At 33.2% G+C, this 24,428-nt stretch overlaps 1 protein-coding gene across 2 annotated transcripts in view; it reads right to left on the minus strand.

Annotated features, from left to right (window-relative positions):
* The window catches only part of LOC118198050 (uncharacterized), a 106,724-nt gene that overhangs the window by 61,070 nt on the left and 21,226 nt on the right, over nucleotides 1-24,428 (minus strand). For both annotated transcript variants that reach the window (XM_085827491.1, XM_085827492.1), the window contains exons 4-6: nucleotides 19,428-19,515; nucleotides 19,026-19,214; nucleotides 3,673-3,822 (exon numbers count right to left, since the gene is read on the minus strand). In XM_085827491.1, coding sequence (XP_085683617.1) covers nucleotides 3,673-3,822; nucleotides 19,026-19,214; nucleotides 19,428-19,515 — 427 coding nt within the window. The remainder of the gene's footprint in view (nucleotides 1-3,672; nucleotides 3,823-19,025; nucleotides 19,215-19,427; nucleotides 19,516-24,428) is intronic.

Consider the following 24,428-nt stretch of genomic DNA (forward strand, 5'->3'; position numbering starts at 1 on the left):
TATAATACAATTTAAGATGCCAACTTTCATGTTATTTAATTGTGTTTTTTAGGGAAGGTATTTTAAAATATAAAAATTTTGTAAAACATCATTCATAAACACAATTTCAAATTTTTCAGTATTATTAAGACATTTAAAATTTACTTATTCTTTACAAAACTTGAAGACTCCACAACTTTCTCTAAATACTAGCATTTCCATCATATTGGTTTATCAGTTGAGCAAACTGGTGTTTGATATTCTTCACCAGTGGCCGCCAAATTAGCAGTTACTGTAGAAAAGGCCTCCGTTCCTTCTGTAGAGGCAACTGGCCTTTTTTGAACTGCTGTCATTCCATATAAATATTAAAAACACACTCTATTTTGTGAAATATATATATATATGTAATGATAGCACAAAGTTTGAAAGAACCATGAGCAGAAATGCTGATTGCGTAGATACTTGATACTTAGAGCGCGTATCCATTTTGAAGAAGAAGCAGTTGAGCCGGATTAAATTCCTTTTATTTATTTAAATTCCCATTTTGTCGCCACAATTATTTGACACTCTGATCGTGCCTATTAAAGAACAATTACAATTTTTGATATTATTGCTATAGAAGCGACTATAGCAGCACACACGATTGCAGAAAGACGTCTGGCCTAGAGGAAAGCACAAGCAAAAGTGACCCATCAGTTCATAGAAAAAAGGGAGGGAGCCAAAAGTCTCAGTTTTTTAGTTTTGGTTTGCAATTCGGTGATTGGTCAAGAGGCATCTGCATTAAGGGTTACGTAAGATTCACATGATTAGTTTGAATGACGCAGTTTAGACTTAACCGCTATTTTTAGGACAGATGGATGAAGTTCCCAAATGAAATAGAAAATAAAAGAGGTTATAGTAAATTAAATTTAGAAGTTTGCTTTCATATTTTTTATCTTACACATCTCCCCCTTTCAAAAAGAAAAAGGTGGAGCAATAGAGAAGGCTTTTTGAGAGAAAAAGCATTAGAGCAGCAAAATATAAAAAATATTTTGAAATAACCAAACATAAAAATTAACTAACTTCTGAACAATAAAATTATAATACATAAAATTTTGAATTCAAAAATAATTTAAAGCACTATATTGTTTTAAAATAATTGCATATTTTTATAGTCCTATTAAAATTTGAGTCCAATCTACAAAAAGTTCTTGTTTCTGGAACATTCACATCATAATTCTGATACTTTAGGGAAGGATTTCCAAAAATGTTTACACACAAGATCACAATTATAAAGACTATATACCCATTAGTTATTATGAATGATCATAGATCTTGAAATTTTATGCCACACTAATTTTAAAATTTATCAGTAATGCTTTATCGTTTGTGAGAGCATGATTGAAATTATGGTTTTACTTTTATTACTACATTTTACAATTTTCTTATTTTACACAAACTACAAGACCCCACAGCTTTCTCCTAGCACATACATCCAGCTATTTGGGCAAATCACTTTAAACAAACTCATGTATTAAGTTTTCATGAGTGGTTAGTGAACTGCAACATTTCATTATGTTAAAAAAAAATTACACTCCATTACAATGAAAAAGTAAAAATCTTATATAAAAAAATTAAATAACGTGGAAGCCTTCAAAGTTTACAGGACATGAGAAGGGTAAAAGGAACAATTATGCAGAGGTAAAACAGGCCTCTGTTTTCTGAACCAGTATTCCCTCATCATACTTCATATTTAACATATAGTTATTGATAATTATAACATTCACTTACCATAATTCCTAACAAATTTAATATATTTTACTCTTAATTAAATTCTGATATAAATTTTACTATGATTATTCAATTTCTTAAATCTTTGGTATTTGTATATTAATTTTAACAATACTTAACATTCTCCCATTTAACAATTATTTCATTTGTATTTGATATAGACATCATTGTCAAAATAATTATAAAATTCTCAAAATTTTAAACAATAATATTAATTACAAAATAATTTCAAAATTTTTATCTTGTCAACAAAATAAATCCAAAATTTTTAACATTAATTCAAAAATTTTTGACAAAGCTTATAATTACTAATAACAATAAAATTTTAAAATCTTCCCTGAATAAAATCTTAGAATGCTTATCCATTTTGATATTTTGCTAAAGCAGTGCCCCATTTTTTTATTTATTTATCGAATTAAAATAATTTTATAAGAAAAGAGAAAAACTTTATCATCACGTAACATCAAAACACATTTTCGGAATATCGGCATTTAATTTTGTGAATGGAAACAACTTATAAATAAATTTAGAACCGAAAAATAAATTTAGAACCGAAGCAATTAATCACACTTCAATACCACTTTTGATGATGCTGTTAAATCACTTTCACATTTGTTGACACACCATATTTCGATGTTACAGTGACCTTGGCCTGATTAGGAATTCAGATGAATAGTTTCCTATTTTATTTTATTCATTCATTAAACGATGTGGAATTAGTTGAAGTAAACTGCACTGGGAGTTTCACGCCTGTAGGGTCGAAAATCGGTTGTGCCATTTTATTGTAAGGATAACATAAATTTTGCAAGCACAATGCGCAGAAATGTTGATTGCGTAGATACTTGATGCTTAGAGCGTCCATCCATTTTGAAGAAGAAGCAGTCGAGTCAGATTAAATTCCTTTTATTTATTTAAATTCCCATTTTGTGGCCACAATTATTTGACACTCTGATCGTGCCTATTAACATTTTAACTGTCATTCCCGAAATAATCTCGGGCACAGCACTGGTATTCCAAAATGTCACGCCCGAATATTACTCGGACTAATTTTTTTTTTTTTTGAGTGCATCATATTCTTATACCCAAATATATATCGTGAGAAGTTTATTTGGGCTTCAGTTCAACAGATGGCAGCATTTTACCGAAGGTTTCAAAGGATAGAGGTTAAAGTTCAAAGTGAGCGGCATTTTTTTGATTTTTTGAGTGCAAGGCAAACATTTCATTTTTGAAATTAAAAAAATTGATAATTTATGCACCCAAATCATCGAAATAACTTGACAGTTAAAAGGTTAAAGAACATTCACAGTTTTTGATATTATTGCCATAGAAGCGAATATAGCAGCCCACACATGATTGCAGAAAGACGTCTGGCCAAGAGGAAAGCAAAAGCATAAGTGACGCATCAGCTCATAGAAAAAAAGGAGGGAGTCAAAAGTTTCAGTTTTTTAGTTTTGGTTTGCAATTCAGCGATTGGTCAAGAGGCATCTGCATTAAGGGTTACGTAAGATCACATGATTAATTTGAATGACGCAGTTTAAACTTAAGCGCTATTTTTAGGACAAATAGATGAAGTTCCCAAATGAAATAGAAAATAAAAGAGGTTATAGTGAATTAAATTTAGAAGTTTGCTTTCATATTTTTACCTTACATATATATATAAACACACACACACACCATTCATAGTTATTTTATAGATGTTATAAAATGTTATGATGATTACATCAATATAGAATGAAATTGCTAAATAAATTTTAAAAATATTAAGTACCATGTTTCGGAATTTGTTGTTGGAAAGCATACGGCAGTGTGGCTTACCAATGAACTTTCATATTTTTAGCAAATTATCATGTGTGAGGCTTATACACTAGGGTGGCTTATCTACCCAAAATTACAGCAATACCAAATATTCTCATTTAAATATACCTTTTCTGTATGAGAGCAAGAAGCAACAGGTTCATCCTCTTCTTTCTTTTCAGGTAACTTTGTATCAGAATCGTCAGCCAGGTTTTCTGTCTTTTCACCTTTACCATGATAATAATATTCTATGATACTTCTAACTGGCTTCCATGGCAGCTAAAACATATAAGCAAAATAAGTTATTTTAAGAAAAATGTGATTAGAAAAGTTAAATAAAAACAACTATTACATTAAAATTGTAGAATTTTTACTTTCATTTTAATTTTCAAATCTAAAATCCCCAAGTATACAAGTCAATATTTCTTGGTTCTTTCTGATTATCTGCACCCCTGGTTTGAATATTCAGCAGAATTGCATGCACACTTCCTAGTGCACATGCGACAATAGCCAGCACATGAACGTACACTGCTCAAAAAAAAAAAAAAATGGGACAGTCCTATATCTCCCGATCTACTGGGCCGATTGACAAAATTCAAACTGCGTTCTCCATGTCTCGAAAGCGCGACTTAGGATATATATTAGATTTATATATAGCACTATTCTAACATAGGTATTTTGACACAAAATCGGCCTTTTTCTGAAATAACATACCAATTTTTTTACATATTTCGATTCTACGACTCAAATTACGCCTAAATATGAAATTTTGTAAAATTTGGAACAAAATTTACGTTGGCACTATTTCAGTTTGCGCCAAGAATAGTTCACTTGGCGAACTTCTTAATATATGGCAACCTAGTTTCCTTTCCCGTGAGTGGAAAAAAAGTCACCATCGTTCCTTTTTTCCAAATAATATTCTTTATATTGTATTTTTAATTATAACTTATTATTTTAAGTAATTTTTTCTTTTTCAAATTTCATTTTAATTGTTTAAGTTGCATGGTTTTTTTCGAATAACTGTTTTAAAAATTTCTATTTACCTATTCAAATTGCGTAAATAAGGGTGTTGCGTTTATTGTTTTTCAAATAGTTTTCTTTATATATATTTTTTGTTATAGTTATTATTTTAGATAATTTTTAAATTCTTATACTTCTATTTTAATTGTTTGTGTTGCATTGTCTCTTCAGATAATTGTTTTAAAATTTCCTATTTATTCCTTCGAACTGAGCATTTTAAATAAATTTTCCAGAATTTGATTTTATTTATTTGAATTGCGTTTCTTTCGGAGGAATACTTTATAACCCAGATTACGATGTGTTTGAAAACTGCATATATTAAAAGAGCAAATACAGTAAAGCATAGTTAACACGCCTTTCAATGTTCCGTTCAGAAAAGATATACATATAAATAAGAGAGATGTATAACCGACATTTTAACTTAGGATGACTTGCATTCACTGCTTTAAACAGTTTTATCATTGTGCCCATTGCTTTACACAATTTTATCCTACATTTGGTTTCTTAAATGTTATTCATATTTTAGTCAAATATTTTATTTTTGAAATCGTAAGAATCAAATATCATAAGATTAAAAAGTTTTAAATTTAAAAAAAAAAATACAAATATTAAATTTTACCCAAAAATTTATTTTTTCTTCTCTTTTTCTTCAGGCATTCTACTTTATTCTTGCTCTTTTTCTTTAGGCATTCCACAAGTATATTAAAAAGCATCCAACTTTTCGAAATATCTTGATATTTCTGACAATCATTTTAAATAAAGTTATCGCCTTCCACTTCATAAAGGCCCACAAACGGCCGAGCCGTAAAGTCGCTGAATACTGGTAGTTCACTCTGGGGTTCAAATCCCGGTAAACGGGGTGCTTGCATGGGTGTTATCGTGGATTTTTCTCATGTGTACCGTGTATGCCGGCTGGTTTTCCTTTCAAAGTTCTTCACAAAGGCATCCTTCCTTTTAGGCAGATAACCCTGCTTTGACATAACTTAATAATCCAATTCAATCCATTTCATCAATATTTGGTCAGAGCCTTTATCAGTCTTTAGAGGCTAAACATTTTGAAGGTATGAGATGAAAGAAAAGACCGGTTTCATCAAGAAGATTTGGTTTATTTAATTATGACAAAGCACACTAGGGCTATCTGCCTAAGGGAAGGGATGCCTACGTGGAGGACTTTCTAAGGAAAACTGGCTCGCATACACGTTACACATGGGGAAAACCCCGAAAACGCCCATGCAGCCAGCCCGTTCGCGGGATTTGAATCTCGGACCGAACTACCAGAGTTCAGCGACTTTACCGCTCGGCCGCTGTTTCATCAGGAGGTAAAAAAAACGCCTTTAGGTGACAGTCACATACAATACTGGATAAACTCCTGAATCTTCAAATAATTCGACTGAAAAAATAATAGGATTCTCCATTTATGGTACGATATGATGTTCTATAACATAATTTAAATTTACACAACCATATAGTTTAAAACCAGTCGCTCTTCACTTTAATCTGCAATGATATTGTTTTTGTCTTTTCTGATAACACAAGCTCAATTGATAGTATTTGCTGGTGTACATGCCCAAGTGTTTTCTCTTTGAACGCCTAAATTCTTTGAAGTAACCTGAAAGTATATTCAAAAGCGTCCAACTTTTTTAAACATCTTGGTATGTCTAAGAGCCAAATTTTCCCTGCAAATTTTTGCTTGCTTTTCTCCCTAATTTTCTTCTTTCCTTCTACAGTTATTTTAAGTGCTCACACAAGAAAATTAAGATTTTTCGATTGCTAGATTTTCATAAATTTTGCATTCTTGTCAATTTTTTAAAATATCAATTGCATCAACTGTGTTTCAGCTGAAGACAGCTTTTCATTTTCTAGACAATTTAACTATAAACAAAGTATAGAGCAAAGTCCAAAAGATAAATATTTTAATTAAAAGATTTTTTGCTAAATGACAAAGAAATAAAACAGTCCAGTAGTGTTTATTCTTCACCACTGAGTGACAGAATTCTTATATCGGCTGAAACAATCTAAATCATATTAAAGATCATGTTTTTTTATACAATCTATAACGCAAGGGAAAAATTAGCTTCTTAAAACATTTTTTCTAAGAAGATTAATATAAAAGATTATATTTATATACATATTTTTAAAGCTGGGACTTGAACCAAACTGTCAGACTTTTAAAGTTTAATTTACATGGTGGTTATAATTAAAGTTCCAATTTGAAATGGTCATAAAAGGAAAACTACTGGACCAAATGTTATCAAACTTGGGAATCGTGTAAAGGAGGTTATGGGAATTTATTTTCCGTGGAAAAAAAAAAAAAAAAAAAAAAAAAAGAGTCCAAAAACTCACCACCAGGGGGAAAATGGCGCTGTATACAATATTGTTAAATGAAATAAGACACGAAAACATCTGTTTAAAATGCGTTAATATTTTCCGAAACATGTTACAAAGCAGGTTCAATGTAGTGTCCAGCATTTTCCGAAAGTAAGTTAAATCCTGTTACTGCATTCTCGACAGCAGCTCTTAGCATATCAGGAGGAATGTTACGAACATGTCAGTGTATCACATTTTTCATTTCTGCCAAATTGTTTAGATTATCACCATAAACAGTGCTTTTGAGATAACCCCATAGCCAAGAATCACAGAGGTTGAGGTCTGGTGCGAAGAGGGGAAGTGTTGGCTTATAAGACTTTCATTCGTGAAATATTCCCTAAGTAACTGTGCGACACACGTGAGGTGGGGCCCAGCCCTGCATAAAAATCGTAGTATCTAAAATGCCACGTTACTGCAGTTCATGTATCACAAAACATTTTAACATTAACTCTAAGTGAGCTGCAATCACATGGTCCAGCTGTCGACTGCTCTTCAGAGAAAAATGGTTCAGTTATAATACTAGCTGTCATTCAACACTAAACAGTGTGGAATGACTGCTATGCAGTCGAATGCAGTAGGAGAATGCAATGGAACTAGATAGATAACATGAGAGATTTCTTTGGCTCAAATCGATTAAAAGCGTTTTGAATCAGTATCTTCATGTTTTAGTGCCGAATTAAGACTTCAAAAATTACTAATTAGCGATCTGTAAGAAAACGATTTCCAGATTGTACGCACTTGTGCGAGTGATTTGCTATCTCACATTTTCTAATCGCTAATTCGTGATTTTCACGGACGAATTTCTCACTTACACGGATGGCGCACTCGACTTTTATCGAATTTAACGCCTTTAAATGGTAATTTGCCTACTTCAAAGTTTCTTAAGGATATACAACATATTAAACCCATTTAACAAAAGGTTAAGTTAGATTCTGACCCATATTTCGTTTAACAATATTGCATACAGCGCCATTTTCCCCTGATGGTGAGGTTTCCAACTTTCTTTTTTTCTCGGAAAATAAATTCCCATGACATCCTTTACACGGTTACAAAGTTTGATAACATTTGATCCAGTAGTTTTCCTTTTATGACCGTTTCAAAGTGAAATTTTAATTATAGAAGTGTGTGTGTGTGTAATTATGGCAAAGCCTCGAGGGCTATCTGCCTAAGGGGAGGAATGCCTTCGTGGAGGGCTTTCTAAGGGAAACTGGCTCGTATACACATTGCACATGGGGAAAACCACGAAAACGCCCATGCAGCCAGCCCGTTCGTGGGATTCGAACCTCGGACCGAACTACCAGTGTTCAGCGACTTTACCGCTCGGCCGGTGGTTGGCGAAATTTTAATTATAACCACCCTGTATATTATTAAATTTTAATTTGAAGCTATGCGTTATATGTATACCATGCGTAAAATTTTCGCTTTTATGGAAAAAATAAAGAATCAAAGCAAATATACTTAGGATATTAGACCAAATCTGAAAAAATTTCCCCTCCCTCCGAAAATAAAATATTGAAACTTCGAACATGAATTTATTGAATTATCGAAATATTCAATTTGACTTATCTTCTAAGTCCTAGTTCCGACAACAATTCCGTCAAAAATTCCGAATTACTGAAGTAAAAGGTTTAGTATATATTCACTGTATGTTAATAAAGTAATAAGAGTGTAACAAAAAATAGATTATAGAATTTACGCTGATGCAACTATTTGTCTGAATGCACAACATGTAATGGAAGAGAAGGCTTGTAGAGATCTGTTTTTGACATGCCTCTAAAAGTAGATGTCATACTCCTTTTGTCCCTTCAATGTCAAAAAACTTTCCTTTGAGAGGCCTTTAGTTTTGGGGAGGAAAAAATCATAAGAAGACAAATTTGAAGAACATGCAGGACAACTGAGTACACATACTTATTTTCGGAGCACAAGCGGTTCTCCGATTGGTTATTGAATAATGAAAAGATGCATTGTCATGCAATACAAAACATTTGGAATACGTTTTCTGACTGAAAACGTAAGATTAAAAGTCATCTGCTTAATTCACAGCCATTTACAAGTCAACTACTCGGGCAATTTCAGAATCGTTTTGATCCTAAGCTTGTAAAACAAACATAATATCACTGGATTTAAACACTTCTTTAATCTTCCGAGAACGTTCCTTCTTTAGCTCATATTCCAAGAATATTAAGTGAATACAATTATTGCAAAAGAAATTGAATATTCATTTGCACTACGGCTTGGTAGTTTACTAACAAGTTAACAAAACTTAAATCCTGCTTTTTGTGTCTAAGAATACAACAATATTTTAAATATTTACAAATAAAATATTAAATTGGAGATTTAATTGGAGCCTCACCAGTTGCCTAGCATTTGAAGATTGTTAAATACTAATTGTTCGTTGTGAAGTCTAACCCAGGCTGCATGGTTGGTTTTCGTAGTTTTCTAGGTTCTCTTTACAAAGATTCTCTATGAAAGCATCTTAATCAAATAGCTCCCATGTTCTTTCTATGTTCAAATAACCAACTAACCTAGTTTAAGCGCGATTTCCAAGGGAAGTTACTAGCAAAACCCGAATACTCATTAAAAATCATGTAGCTTGCCAATCGGGAGTAACATGAAAGATACGGCGCCAATAATTGAATTGCTGTTACGGTACGCTGTTTCTAAACTTAGATGGTCATTCCTTAATTAAATAGCCCACCAGCGGCCGAGCGGTAAAGACGCTGATCATTGGTAGTTCGGTTCGAGGTTCGAATCTCGCTAACGGGCTGGCCGCATCGGCGTTTTCGTGGTTTTCCCCATGTATAATGTGTACACGAGCCAGTTTACCTTAGAAAGTCCTGCACGAAGGCATCCTTCCCTTTAGGCAGATAGCCCTCGTGTACTTTGCCATAATTAAATAATACAATCCAATCCTTAATTAAATATAATTGATTTGTAACTTCTACTGGAACTGACGGTAAGAATTGAAGTGCAAATAAATAATATCGTGTGCAATCTTGATTAATATAAAATATTTGCATAGAAAAATATTTGCATTCAGACAGAAAGTTTTTTGAAATATTTGCAATTACTTTATAAGAAGAATTTATTAATAACCGTAATAATTACTTATTATATTACTGATGATTAGGATTCAGTTCTTGACAATTACATTCTAAATTAGACTTTTAAGGATATAATGAAAATACGCTACGCACAAAAATACATTTTAGGATAAAAATGAGTTGGTTTTTAATGTTTTAAAATTTCTTAAATTCATTTAATAAAAATCGTATCCTCGTTGTTAATTGAATCCTGAATGTTGGGCGGCGTTTATAGAATTATTCTTACTTGTCCACAGAATTCGTGTATATCTTAGAAAATTTTGAATAAAAAGTCTAATTTTTTGCAGATATGCTTAAAAATACACCTACTTTAAGATGATGGTAAAAATTTTATAGGTTATAAATCAAAATTTTTTTCGAAAAATTTATAAAAATTATTTAAAAATAGAAATTTAAAAAATAAAACACAAAAAATGGATAAATTTTACTTGGCATGAACCTAAATTTCGAAATGTGAGAGAAAAAAATCAAAAAAAGTTTAATAAAAAAAAGAGATATTAATAAATATTTGCCAAATTCAATTAACATTGAGGAGCTAAAATTTTGAGAGCTAATATTTTAAAAACTCATCGTACGATTTTTACAAAACTTGGTATTCTGGCATAATTTGAGACGTAGAATCGAAATATGGAAAAAAATTGGTATGTTATTTCAGAAAAAGTCTGATTTTGTGTCAAAATACCTATGTTAGAATAGTGCTATATATAAATCTAATATATATCCTAAGTCGCGCTTTCGAGACATGAAAAACGCAATTTGAATTTTGTCAATTGGCCCAGTAGAACGGGAGATATAGCACTGTCTCATTTTTTTTTAGCAGTGTACATACAAAACAGTGTGTGCATTTACACTGAAGAGCCTAAACATTATGACCACTCTACTACTACACTGTGCAAACTTTGGCCTGCAAAACAGCTACAGCTCACCTTGGCATGGATGCCACAAGTTCTTGGTACAGGTAGCCCTCCTACAACATGACATCCTGTAACATGGTTTCGCTATAACACGATTCATAAATTGTGAGAACCCTCCTACAACACGGTTTTCCTATAACACAATTTCGCTCTAACACAATAAGAAAATTGGCCAAGCAATCGAAGAAATTTAACGAACTCCGCACGAATTCCCATATTGTGCAAAGCACCCATTTAGTTGTTTAACACGTGAGAATCCTTGTTTCATAAAGTCTGCCAGTTGTCTTCCAAGATCTGCTACCCGTATGAACAAATGTCCTCAGATGACCCGTATGAACAAATGCCCCCAGATAACAATAAAGAAACCTCACTATAACAGAAGGTGAACAACATCATGTCACAATAAGTACTCTAAAATGCACAACCTGCATGTTCGGCTTCCAAAATTAGAAACCTCGTCTGCATGGCGTGAAAACAAAAGTGTCTTACACTGCTAGTCGCCAGTCTGCATTGAACCACGGTGTGTTAACCCTTTCACGACAAGCGTCCCATATACGCATTCCCTAAGAACGTCTCTTACAGCCGGGCATCCCATCCACACATCACTAGAGATTGCATTCAGAGAACGGGTGATGCGTATACGCATTTTAAGCTGGAACGTTTTTCTGAAGGCCACTAGATGGCATTCTATGTCCATTACTTTTAAAATGAACACAGTTTTAGGTTCCTGACCTTGAGTTTGATATATTCTGTCTGACTTTGGTATTTTACACATCAACTGTTGCGAGGGTGGGGTGAATGGAAAGCGTAAACAGAGGTGGGCCTGTTTACACTTTCCATTTAAAATCGCCACGTGCTAATATAAATATTCGCGTGTCAGATTTACATCCAATTCCTTTTTTTTATTCTAGTTTTTTCCTCTACTATATACGGTCTTTTAGGGTTACTATGTGGAGTTCTGTTACATTTTGTATTGCCTTCAGATATATTTCCGTTTCTTCTTCTTTTATATCAGAAAGCCTTACCTCCAGTCTATTATGGCGGGAAGGCGTTATTTATCAGAGGAAGAATTCCCTCGTACAGTTAATGAACCATTTACTAATGCAGATGAGAGTGATGATTCTTTTTCTAAAAGTTAGAAAGTGATACTTTTTCTGAGAGTTAGAAAGTGACAATTCTCCATGCTTTGAGATTTACTACACTCAGTCTTCATTTTAAATTTTGTTATTTCTTACTGTAAATAGTCTTTATTGTGTTGTTTTATTAATTTTAAACTTTAATGATGGATTTTTATCAATTAAAACTTTGGGATAATTTGAATATCGCTTCCAAAAATTATTTTACAAGATAAGGAAATTTTTAAGCATATTTTCATGTAAAATAAAGAAATGATATATATTAAGTGCTAATTTTAACATACATAAGAGCTCAAGTAATAATCTAAAATGATACAAAAAATTATGATGCTAGAAGGAAAACGTTTTTTTCCCGATTTTTGTTTTCACAAAATTAAGCTTAGTGATGCAAAACTTACGTCCTGTACGGTGACTGCCTTTGATTTTCCTTCCGTTCCGCATAAGCGTCTTAAACAAAAGTGCACAGTTGCGAAAAGGTTAAAGGATAACTGTTTCATCTTTAAGACATTAAGTTTCAGTCCTCAAATGTGTCCGATAAAGATTTAAAAAAAAAAAAAAAAATTTAAGAGGAAATTCATTTCTTTAGAAGTACAGATACAAATCTTGGACAGTCTTTCAAAATGAGAAAAGGCATTTGACATTGAAAAAAAGTTTTAACTGGAACGAAGAAACAGTCCGAACTATTAAGGAAAATGAAAGAGGAATAGAGTGAGTGAGTGACATATTTTTTTGTTTTGGTGCAAAACCAAAAATGATTATAATGCGCCAAACACGAGATAGATGAAATCATGAATGAATGATGCTTTGAAATTGCTTGCCAAATCCAGAGGATGAAGTCATATAAAAACAAGGTAAAAGCACACATTAAAATACAATACACAATCTTCAAAACAGATTACATTAGATAATAAAAGCCAGTCTTTTTTAAATAATAAAATAAATTACAATTGACCTCTCTTCCGATTAAACGGTCGAGAGGTAAGTCACATCTATTAAAATGTTTCTGATGAAGACTATTAAAACATGGACACTCAATTAAAATATGACAGACTGATAGACAAACATTACAATTCAAACAAACAGGCTCATTCTCAGCCTTCAAAACAATTATGTGTCATTCTAGTGTGACCAGTCAAAAGAACTTCCTCCTTACGATTTCCAGCAAAATCCCAATGCTCAATTCTAAGCTTTACATTTCTCAATTTTTTGTCAACTTGAACGTCCCAAAGTTGCTGCCATTTTTCCAGATCTTTTCTTTGATGACATAACAGATATCTCTGAAAGGGATGAGGTGACTGGACGGTTCAACAGCAGATTTCGCTGTAACATCCGCCAGCTCATTTCCCTTTATTCCTGCATGTCTGGAAACCCAGCAGTACAGGATTTCATATCCACAACACATTAAGTTTATATGTATCTTCAGAACATCCACTCTAACAGCATTTTGAGTGTCAGTAAAAATTTCCAACACTTTTAGCACACTATACAAGTCTGTACACAATATGAATTTCTTGTGGCAGAGCTTTGAGATATACAAAAGACCATAATAATAGATTGCAGTTAATTCAAATGTTAAGATTGAGAAACCATTGTGCAAACGTTTGCCCTCTATGTGATCTTCAATTGCAAATGCCATCCCAACATGAACATTTGACTTGGATCCATTTGTATATACTGGAAGATAACTGCTGTATTTATGCCTGTGCTGAGAGTTGTCTGTTGTCTTTTTAGAATAAAAAGAGAAGCCATGATTGAAAGAGAAAAAATTCGGGTCTGACGGCTCCGCCCACCACGGAGCCCAACAAGGGAACAGAGATTCCTGTGTTAGGGCTAGTCAGACCTATACGCAAACTGAAGCCCCACAGTTGGCTTTTCCGAAAGCAGGTACTCCCGAGGGCTTATCCCCAAGCCACTGAAACAAGGACTAGTGACCAGCTGATCGACATCCGTGAGGAGGACTAAGGTGCCTCCCGTTTAGCTGAAGCAGAGGCCAAAGCAGTGTGTTGGGGACAGTACCTCGCCCCTCAACTACCAGGACCCTCCTTTCCAGTGACACGAGTCGGCAAACACGTGGGAAGTTTTCTCGCCACTCGAAAACTTAAAACAAGGGCTGTTTCAATTTCTTATGACGAGCCACAACCTCCGAAGAGGAAAACCACAAGGGAGAAAGGAAGGAAAAAAGTATCAAGTCAGAGGAGAGGAGATGGAAAAGAGGATAGATCACTGGGGCTCCAGGATGGTGACATCCGTCTCACCAAGAAGATGATCCCCTTAAGGGCTAGGGTACCTCGGGATTGCCACACCTGTACTCACAAGAGTGAGCACCTGAGGAGGGAAAGAGAAATAAGAAGTGCAGTTGCTGCAGGATCTTCGACATCCGCAAAACGTGCAGTTTGCCCCAGGGGGAGCCAATAATTGAGAAGATAGAAAAGGCACTCAGCATTTGGATTGATGATAGCCGTGAAAAACAAATTTCATTGAATGGTAATATCATAAAACAAAAAGCACTCAAAATTTTAAGCACTTCAAAGAACATGGAAAACCCTCTGTCAACCCATATTTCCTGGGAAATAAACATTGGTTTTAAAATTTCAAAAAGCATTTTGCAATTCATAGTATAGAATTCAAGGAGAATCTGCAACGGCTGATTATGAAGCTGCTAGGACGTTTCTTGAAAAATTTCAAAAGATTATAGAAGAACAAGGATACACAGCAGTTCGAGTTTTCTATGCTGACAAAACTGGGCTTTGGTGGAAAAAAATGCCCAGTAGAACCTTTACATCGAAAAAAGAAAAAACTTGCATCCTGATTTAAGGTGTTTAAAAATTGTCTAATGCTACTTTTGTGCAGTATAACTTTCAACTTTATGATAAAACCCTTGTCAGTTTATAGATCTTTAAATCCTAGTGCACTTAAAGACATAAATAAAAACACCTTACCTGTACATTGGAAAGCAAATCCAAGAGCTTGGATTGCTGGGAATATATTTAAAGATTGGTTTTTAAATTGTTTTGTGCCCTATGCTGAACATTATTTAAAGCAGAAAAATTTGAGCTTCAAGGTGCTTAATACTACCCACAATATTTGAATCAGCCCACAGTCAAAATACTGTTCCTACCACCTAACACTACTTCGTTACTCCAACCACTGGATCAAGATATCATTTATACCTTTGAAACATATTACATAAGAAGAACATTACAGTAAATTTTAGACGTAATCGATTCAAAATCAGTTAGTGTAATGGAAGCAACGGAAGACATTTTCAATCAAGAACTGAATCGACATCGTTACTTTGTTGCTGAAAGAACTGAATGCATCAACGTTAAATGCATGTTACAAGAAGATATAGCCATCTTCAGTTGAAATAGAAAACATGAGGGAATCTTCAGAAAATGAAATTGGTGGCATATTAGAACTTGCTAAATCAATTGGAGGTGCAAGTTTTATGAACATGGCTATTGAGGACGTTCAATATTTATTAGCAGAAGAAGAAATTGATGAAGATTTGAGAGAATTGGCATCCGAAGCTGTAAATCAAATCGCTTCTGATGTAAAGATTGAACTACCACTGATAAAGATTGTGAAGTTAATAATTTAACATTAAAAAAATTAAAAGAAGGCCTACGCTTAACTGAAAATCTCGAGTTATTTTTCTTGAGTGCAGATCTTTCCACTGAAATAAGCCGAAAATTCAAAAGGGAGCTGCAAAACTGCCTAGCTCTATATCGAGAAATTTAAAATGACCTGGTAAGAAATAGTAAGCAAATTAAAGTTACAGATTTTTTAAAGAGCCAGAACTTTAAACGAAGAAAAAATTCTGAAAGTGAAAGAGATCTCATTCCACTGAAAAAACGTTTGCTGTTGATTATACTGAGCAATGACAATGAAGAAATTTATTTAAACTAAAGTTGCATTAACCCTCTGAGCGGCCAGGGTTTTCGCTAAGAAAGCACAAATTTCCCAAAACTACTATGAGAAATTATTTTTTTTTTTTTTGATTTTAATGTAAAAATTCTCCTGTTATTTCATACCTAGATTTGTGTTCTTTTGATATACTGCCTTAAATCTTTTTCATATTTTAATATGCACGTATATATATGTTCCTGCAGATATCACAAAAGATATTTTAATTTAACCCTCTAAGCGGCAAGGCCGTATATATATACGGCCGCTTAGAGGGTTAAATTAAAATATGTAATATTTTTTGTTTTGTGTTGTACATATATATTTTAAATAAAAATTAAGTTGTTTATGTACAATTAAAAAAAATATTTGTTTTTTCAGAACACAACCCCCCTTTTTATACTGGCTATGGGTCTCATACAACACGGTTTCACCAAGGCATTTTCTGAGAACCTATCTACCATGTTATATGAGGGTTACCTGTATATGATTGGAGACAGGTTCAACCAAATGTCCAAGCAGTGGTCACACAAAGTTGAGGTATTCCGACATGGTGGTGTTTAAGCTCGGAGCTGCCACTTCATGACATCCCAAATGTGCTCTACTAAGTTAAGATTTGGCGAGTTAGGTGGCCAATACATTAACTGGAATTCATTCTTATGCTCCTCGAACCATTCCAACACTATTCGAGGCTTGTGGACCATTGTCCAGTTGGAAAATTCCATTTCCAGTTGGGAAGACAGACGCCTTGTAAGGGTAGAACTGATATGCAATTATGTTTCAACAATCTACAGCTTTCATGGTTTGTTTTACCACAACTAAAGGTCCCAGAGCTACCCATGAGAATGTCTCCCAAAGCATAATACTGCCACCACCAGCCTGTGTATGACCTGCTATACGGGGGCGGGGGGAGAGCAACTATTTGCCTGGAAGACAACATACTTTGACAGGACCATCGATGTGGTGAGTGAGAAATACTGATTCATTCAATCAGGTAACTGTCTTCCACTTATCCATGGTACAATCTCAAGGTTCCCAACCCACTGCAGGCATAGTTGACAATGATGCTTGGTCAACAGAGGCACATAAGTGGTATGTCTGCTGCACAGTTTCATATACAACAGTGTCTGCCAAACTGCGCGATCTGAAACTCTAATATTTGGACCTGCACTGTATTTTCCCTAAATAAATCTGGCTCAAACCTCGAGTTGAGCTAATTTGCCATTTGTTGCAACTTTTTGTACATATTTACTGAGTATCTGAAATGCATTTAATTTTTTACTAGCGTCCTTTTAAAATATTTTGTGCATTAAAATTTCTTAATTTTTTCCTTCCCTTTTTGATTTTGAAGTTATCTCAATTTGTAATTTTTATATTTTGTTTTTACACAATAATTTTTACTATAGTATTGTTTGTTGTAGTTACATGATTTCACATTTTTGCTAAGGAACTATAGTGTCAAATGTATTTTTTAGCATTAGCTTTTAAACTTTCCTCTTCCTATATATATATATATATAATTTTTCAGCTTTTATGAAACTTCATTCTTCTTAAAGAAACTGCATTTGTTCTCACCGTTTTTACTAACAGAATTTTATAACATTGCTAAGAATAATTTTTAATTAAATTCTTTGTTATTTCTAAGCAGTTTTCTGAATTTGATTTCATTATTTTCTGAGGAGATTTTTATTTTAGTTTTTTATAAATTCTTCGTAACTCTCAGTAGCTTCTTTTGTACCTTTATTAGACTTTTATATAAATTCAAGCATTCTCAGCAGCTTTTTGTTTCAAAGTTTACCTGGTTATTTCGATAAAAGCTAATTTAATACACATTCGAGCTGCCCTTATTGTCGGTTTTAAATACTGACCATATTAATTAGTTACTTGTTTTGATCAGGGTTTCCTCTAGTTGTATATGATTGTAATTAGTTAGTTCATTTGGCTTTTTTAGGCTTTTTCTGCATTTTATTTTTTCAAGTTCTTGCCCAATAAAGTTTTTTTCCGGTTTTTATTTAAATCTTAATATGTATTTTTCTTTTCTGTTTCTACTTAACTATTGTAGTTTTGATGTCTAAGGAGTTGCGAATGCATGAAGGGGAAAGGTTTGAGCATTTGAGAGCCACTGAAAAGTTAAATTGAAAATTTGTTTCGAAAATAAGTCTTGAATCTCACATGTCTCAGAGGAATGAAACATGTCTTAGGAACTTTTTAATCAACTTGGTTTAGGGCTTCAAAATACTTTTCCCTTGATAAGTTCTGTTTGAAACATTAAACTGAGGAGCCTAATACATTTTTATTTATTATTTTTATTGTGTAATGTAATTGTGTATTATTATTATTAGTAGTAGTAGTAGTATTAGGATTATTATATAATGCTTTCTGGATAGTATTAATATTTGTAATTTTTATTTGTGCAACTTTTGGGTATGACTATTTTCGAGGAACAAAATGGTTAGGACCTTCATAGGAAAGAAATTGTAAATTTTCATTTAAGCTCCAACTATTTCTATTCTTTTAATAATTATATATATATACATATTTACATACGTTTGGTGTAGGCAATTGCAGCCAAAAAGTAAGGTGCACAACTACATGTTATAGCAGTCCTATATACAAAATTTTAACATTCTGAAGCTACACGTTTTTGAGTTATGTGAGATACATACAATCATGCATACGTATGTCATAAAGAATCTCTTCTGAATCCATTTGAAATCCTTTTTTGAAAGCCGTTTTGGGAAAAAAGTCTTTTATTCTGTTTTCATTGAAATATGATAACTAAAAATTTTCTTGAATATGATACTTCCTTTACTTCATACAAGGAAGTAAAAATAATAATAATAAAAAAGACCATAGCTAAAATGTTAATTTTTTGGACGAATTAAGTATTGGTACAATTTTGTTTACAAATACAAATCTGGTAAAGGTATTTAAACCATTTAAAAATTCATTATTAAAACATACAACTGTCGTTTTCACATTATAATAACTAATAAAGGAATTATTAAATTCGGAAATTTAATGCCACAACTTACAAAGTCTTTTTTAATTGCACAAAAATTTTTCCCGCAGGCTTCCAGAGCTTGAGCAAATAATTGAGCTTCTGATGGAGACCAGTCGTTGGTTGCGTTTACTTTTGAATCTGTTTCACCTGACGATGATGGTTTTGGAACTTGGCAACCATCATCATGATGGCATGGGTGGTGGGAAGCAACAAATTCAGACTGTAAAATAAACATCAAATTATTATATATATTAACAAATCATTTCATTTATTTAAACATAAATTAACAGAAAAACACAGTTATTAATAAAAAAATCAGAAGCTATTATTTGAATGTTTGAATAATTTCAAAATATAAAATAAAATCCTTGAAAATGTAGTAATTTATTGGAATTAAATAGTTAAAAATAAACAGCAATTTTTTTTTCCTCACCAATCCTTTAATGGCTGACTGTAAAGAACTGTCTGACTTTTCAGGAATTTTAGGGCTATCAACAGCTTTAGCAAATAATCCAATACCCCTAGAAGAAGTTTTGATTAATACAGCAATATTAAAAATAAATAAAGAAAAAAAAAACTGAGCACTTAAAATTAGTTGAAGATGCTTCTTAAAGAGTTACTTCATACTCCTTATTAATTAAAAATTGCTCAAATATTTCATGCATATTGTTGCAAGTGGTACTTCAGATATTTGAAAATAGCTTTGTAGTTTTTATATTTTAAATACAGAATCATATTTAAAAAACAATGAAAAAAATAACATGCTCCCTGCTCGATTAGTAATGAAATTTAACTCTTTTGGGTGTGCTTTCTTTTCACTGTGAGCTCCACTAGTATTTGAATTTAGGGTCATCACTAACATAGTTCTGGTCAACACTAACATAGATAGTTCTGGTACTTCCAAGTGTATATACATCTTTAAAAAATACAAAATGTGCTATTAATTTTTAAAATTATCTGCTCTTTTCCTTCAAGTGGTAATCACATTTCCTACAGGAACTATTTTATATTAATTCTTTTGCTAATATTAAACACTTGCGCTATGAATAAACTTCACGGTTGTGGTGCCGTGCTCTACAACATAACAAGCGGTAAATTGTCTCATTTATGCCGTTCCGTGTCTGTGAGTGCAATGAAGAACTGTAACTCGAGAAATAAACAAACTCGCTGTTAGGCGACGTGTGCACCACGTTATTTTCATTTTTGTGATAAATGCCTATTGACGTGGTGCTCGTGTTGCTCGCGGTTTGAGACAAAAGCATCTCGACGTGCGTGGCACGTCTTTTTAGCGCAAGTGGTTAAAGATGTGAAGAAATATCAAATGTCACATCATGTCCTGTATTTTTATTTGGTTCTAAAAGTCTTAGCTTTATCTGTTTTATCTATCAGAATTATTAGGATACTTACATATTATCCCACTGGCAATAAAAATGATGCCAAGCAGTGGAATTTAGTGCCAGTTACGGATACGAATAATGTCACAACAAACTTATCACTTTTGTTTGATGAACTTTAAATGGTTCTCCATAAACCACCATTTGTTTGTATGAACAAGGATATAAATTAACTGTTATTGCTGTATTTTTCCCTAGTATTTAGGGGGGAGTTCAAAGGCTTTAGAATCACATCTGTGATTGCACTCTTATTCATTTACAACTGATGAAGAAAATTAATATCCGTTGAATGGGGGGAAAAAAGTTGCTCATAGCCTGATCAAGCAATAACAGATTGGAAGAATCACCTGTAGAAAGTTTGTACTCATAGTGTTTTAAATAGAGATTCTGGTCAATCAGAAAGCTTCATAAAAGAGCAGAAATCCAAGAAAGCCGAAGCACAAAAACAAACCATGACAAATACATCCCAATAATGACTTTTTGATGGATTGTACAGACAGACTGACAAATGTTTTGTCATATGCAACACAGAATTCCTCAGAAAAAAAAATGGTGTACATTTTGTGGAATCTACGCCAACTTTCAAAGCCGATAGGATAATACGTAAGTATTTAATCGGTTAATTCGCCTAAATATGCAAAAGCAATCTAAATACATATTTTGTTTCAAAATCAGTGTTAATTCAAACATTTCGATGAAATTTATATTCAGAATTTAAAACAATATAAATAGGAAAAATGTACTATATTTTAATACAAACCAATTCATTATTTTTGTGAACAATAGTATAAACGATATCAGAATTGTAGATAAGGCACTACATGAGCAGGGCACAGTTGTTTATGCTGATAATGATGAACAATAACTTATAGTAATACCATCAAGATGAAAAAAAAAAATTAATTCAAAGTGTCACACTGAGAAATGTATTCAGCTAGCGATTGAATAGGAACACTTTTTCTGCATGATGTACTGAAAAAATACCAAAAATCAATATAAATTACAAATTTAGATACAAATTTTGATCATATGCTCTTTATGTATGTTGATTATATTAAAATTATAAAAATCTGAATTATTAAAGCTGATAAATATAAAATAATTTAAATTTGAAGAAAGTGCAAAAGATTCAAAGGAGCTAATATGCTTCAGAGTTGAAATGACACTAATGACTTTTCTATCATTAAGAAATCTAACATCCGTCAAAGATTGAATTCTGGTTAATTTTAAAGTTATCTTTCAAGTAAGATTTTACAAATTAAACTGCAAATATTAAATAGCTGAAAATTCAGGACACAGAATTTGCATCAGCATGGTATCTCAGATAATGCCGAGATCTGGTGAGTTGACCTCATTCCACTTTCATATGTATGTTTCTTAAATAACAATACAGTCAAAAGTCGTTAATCCGGACTCGTCGGGACTTCGGCGATTCCGGATTATCGATCATCAGTTTAAATCTCGTAAGATGGCATGCAGAAATTCTAAAATTAAAAATATGAAAACGTAATTTATGAAATAAAGAACAATTATGATCTAAAGGGTATCAAAGTTTACAAAAAAAAAAGCTTAATATTTATTTGTTTACTTTATTAAACATTTCTTTCAATGTAAGTTGTTTAAGTTGCTTTGTTTTATGTGATAATACTTTCTCTTTAATTCTATAAACAGACATAGTTTCTTGTTCAGTTACAAAGTTCCGCTGTTCAAGTCCTCTTAATTGCTGTGCCGAAAATACCGACTAACTTGTCAATCGAATTTTTTTCGTTTTCACTAACCTCTTTGTCCCATTCTTCATGTCTTTATCCAATTTTTGCAGCGATTCCACTTTTTGATGGACATCAAAACATACTTTCGTTTTGTACGATCCTTTGGGAGTCCAGAATCGGAAATTCTATTTGACATAATCGAAAGTTCAAGGTTACTTTTATAGTATTGCTCTTACAGTCTGCAAAAAATAATAAGCCGGATCCAATTCGAAAATTAAGGAACAACGCAATCATCAACATTAACTGAAATAGATAATTAGATAATTTTAGCTTATACCGTCCGTTATACATAAAACGTGCATGCGAAAACGTATTCTGCACTTGTGCACATGCATATGCGCAGTCGTAAAAGGTCTCACGCGCACGCGTAAACGCCTATGCGCATGTGTCGACGCGGCGCATGCGCAGAAAGTTTTTAGCTTTGAGGTCCGGATTATGGGTGTCCGAATTAACGACTTTTGACTGTATAGCGTTTTTGAATTTGTATGGCTGTATACTGCCTTCTAGCCTATCAGAATGAGCACAATGCTTGAATTGACGTCTCATCACAGAGAATGCACACAGGGCCTCATTTGAATGCTAATTGTATAAACCCCCATAACATTATGCAGCCACCAAATACTGTGGCAGCTGCATAATGGTATGGGGTTTATGTGACTGGTATGTGGGAGATCCAAGATTCAGAAGGTTTCCTATCCCACAGATGTTTCCATTCACCCAAATTTGTTGGAAATGCAACTGGTGAGATCAGATTATTCATTTCCAATCATCAAGAGTTTATCTGAATAAATTACTGAGCCCATGTTAAACACACTTATCAGGGATACAGTGTTGGCTTCTACAGCCTATTAAGGAAAGGAATGTACTACAGTCCTAAATCTAATGCTTAATGAATTCTGATGCTATGCCTCTATTAAATGAAATAATTTTTGCCAGCTGATTCTGATCATGTTTTCATCTAAAATCTTCTTACAGCTATACTGTTATCACAAGATTAAAATTCTCCTGGGATTCTTTAAATGATTATAAGTGAAAATCTGAAATTCTGTGATCTATCTCACGAGCTACATCATATAATGAAGCTGTTGATATCCATCTCCTAAGCATCAATTGTTAGATTACATCAAAAATTTAAATCGCAAAAACTTGCCATTCTTTAACAGAAAGTGCTCAAGGCACTTCTAGAGATGTCTATGATTTTGTATATGCCCTGGATTTAATGATATTTGGGGAGGGGGGCAGGGAAGGACTTAGTTTTCTTTGGAGTGAGACTATATGTATTTATATTTATCTCACTGTTAATTTTCTTAAATATATTTCAATAATCAAATTTTGTCTTCCTTGAAAAGCACTGTTATAATTTATACTGCAAAATTTTCAGAATAAATATACCATACAAATTTAACAAGTGGCTTATATTAATTAACTTTTTACAATCATAATGCTATAATAATTATTTATGTAAAAATGTAACACTAATTTCATATACAGGGGTTGGACAAAAATATGGAAACACCTTTAAAAAAACATGTTTCTTTGCTTAATATGGTGTAGGAAACCCGTTGGCATCCAAAACAGCTTGCAGTCTTCTCGGAATGGATAAATACAGTTCCTGTATGTTTGCCAAGGGAATATTACACCATTATTCCTGCAAAACGGTGGCAAGTTCAAATAACGATGTTGGCGGTGGATAACGAAAACGCACTTTCCGTTCCAATGTAGACCACAAGGTTCGATAATATTCAGGTCTGGTGACTGTGGTGGCCAGAGGAGATGGAACAACTCATCAAAACTCATCGTGCTCAGAAAACCAGTCCTGGACAATGTGAGCTGTGTGAACAGGGGCTTTGTCGTCATGGAAGACACCATCACCATCAGGGAACAAAATTTGTACCATGGGATGAACTTGATCAGCCAAAATGTTCACATAAGTCTTGGCAGTCATGTGCCCTGACACAGTTATCATGGGGCCTGACACAGTTATCATGGGGCTAGCAGAGAACCACGATATGGCTGCCCAAACCATAACAGAACCCCCACCATGTTTCACTCTTGGCAACAAGCAGTCTGTATTATAGGCTTGAGATGGCGTTCTCCAGACGTAAACTCGGCCAGAAGTGGGAAACAACATGAAAGAAGACTCGTCAGACCATATTACTCGCTTCCACTGCTCTATAGTCCAGGCTTTATGACTTATACACCACCTTTTCCTGTTATGTGCATTAGCATCACTGATGAGTGGCTTCTCAATTGCAGCACGGCCAGCAATTC

The sequence above is a fragment of the Stegodyphus dumicola genome, chromosome 12, assembly GCF_044657685.1.
Source record: "Stegodyphus dumicola isolate Sdum_Otavi_A_Nest chromosome 12, ASM4465768v1".
NCBI classification, from domain to species: Eukaryota; Metazoa; Arthropoda; class Arachnida; order Araneae; family Eresidae; genus Stegodyphus; species Stegodyphus dumicola.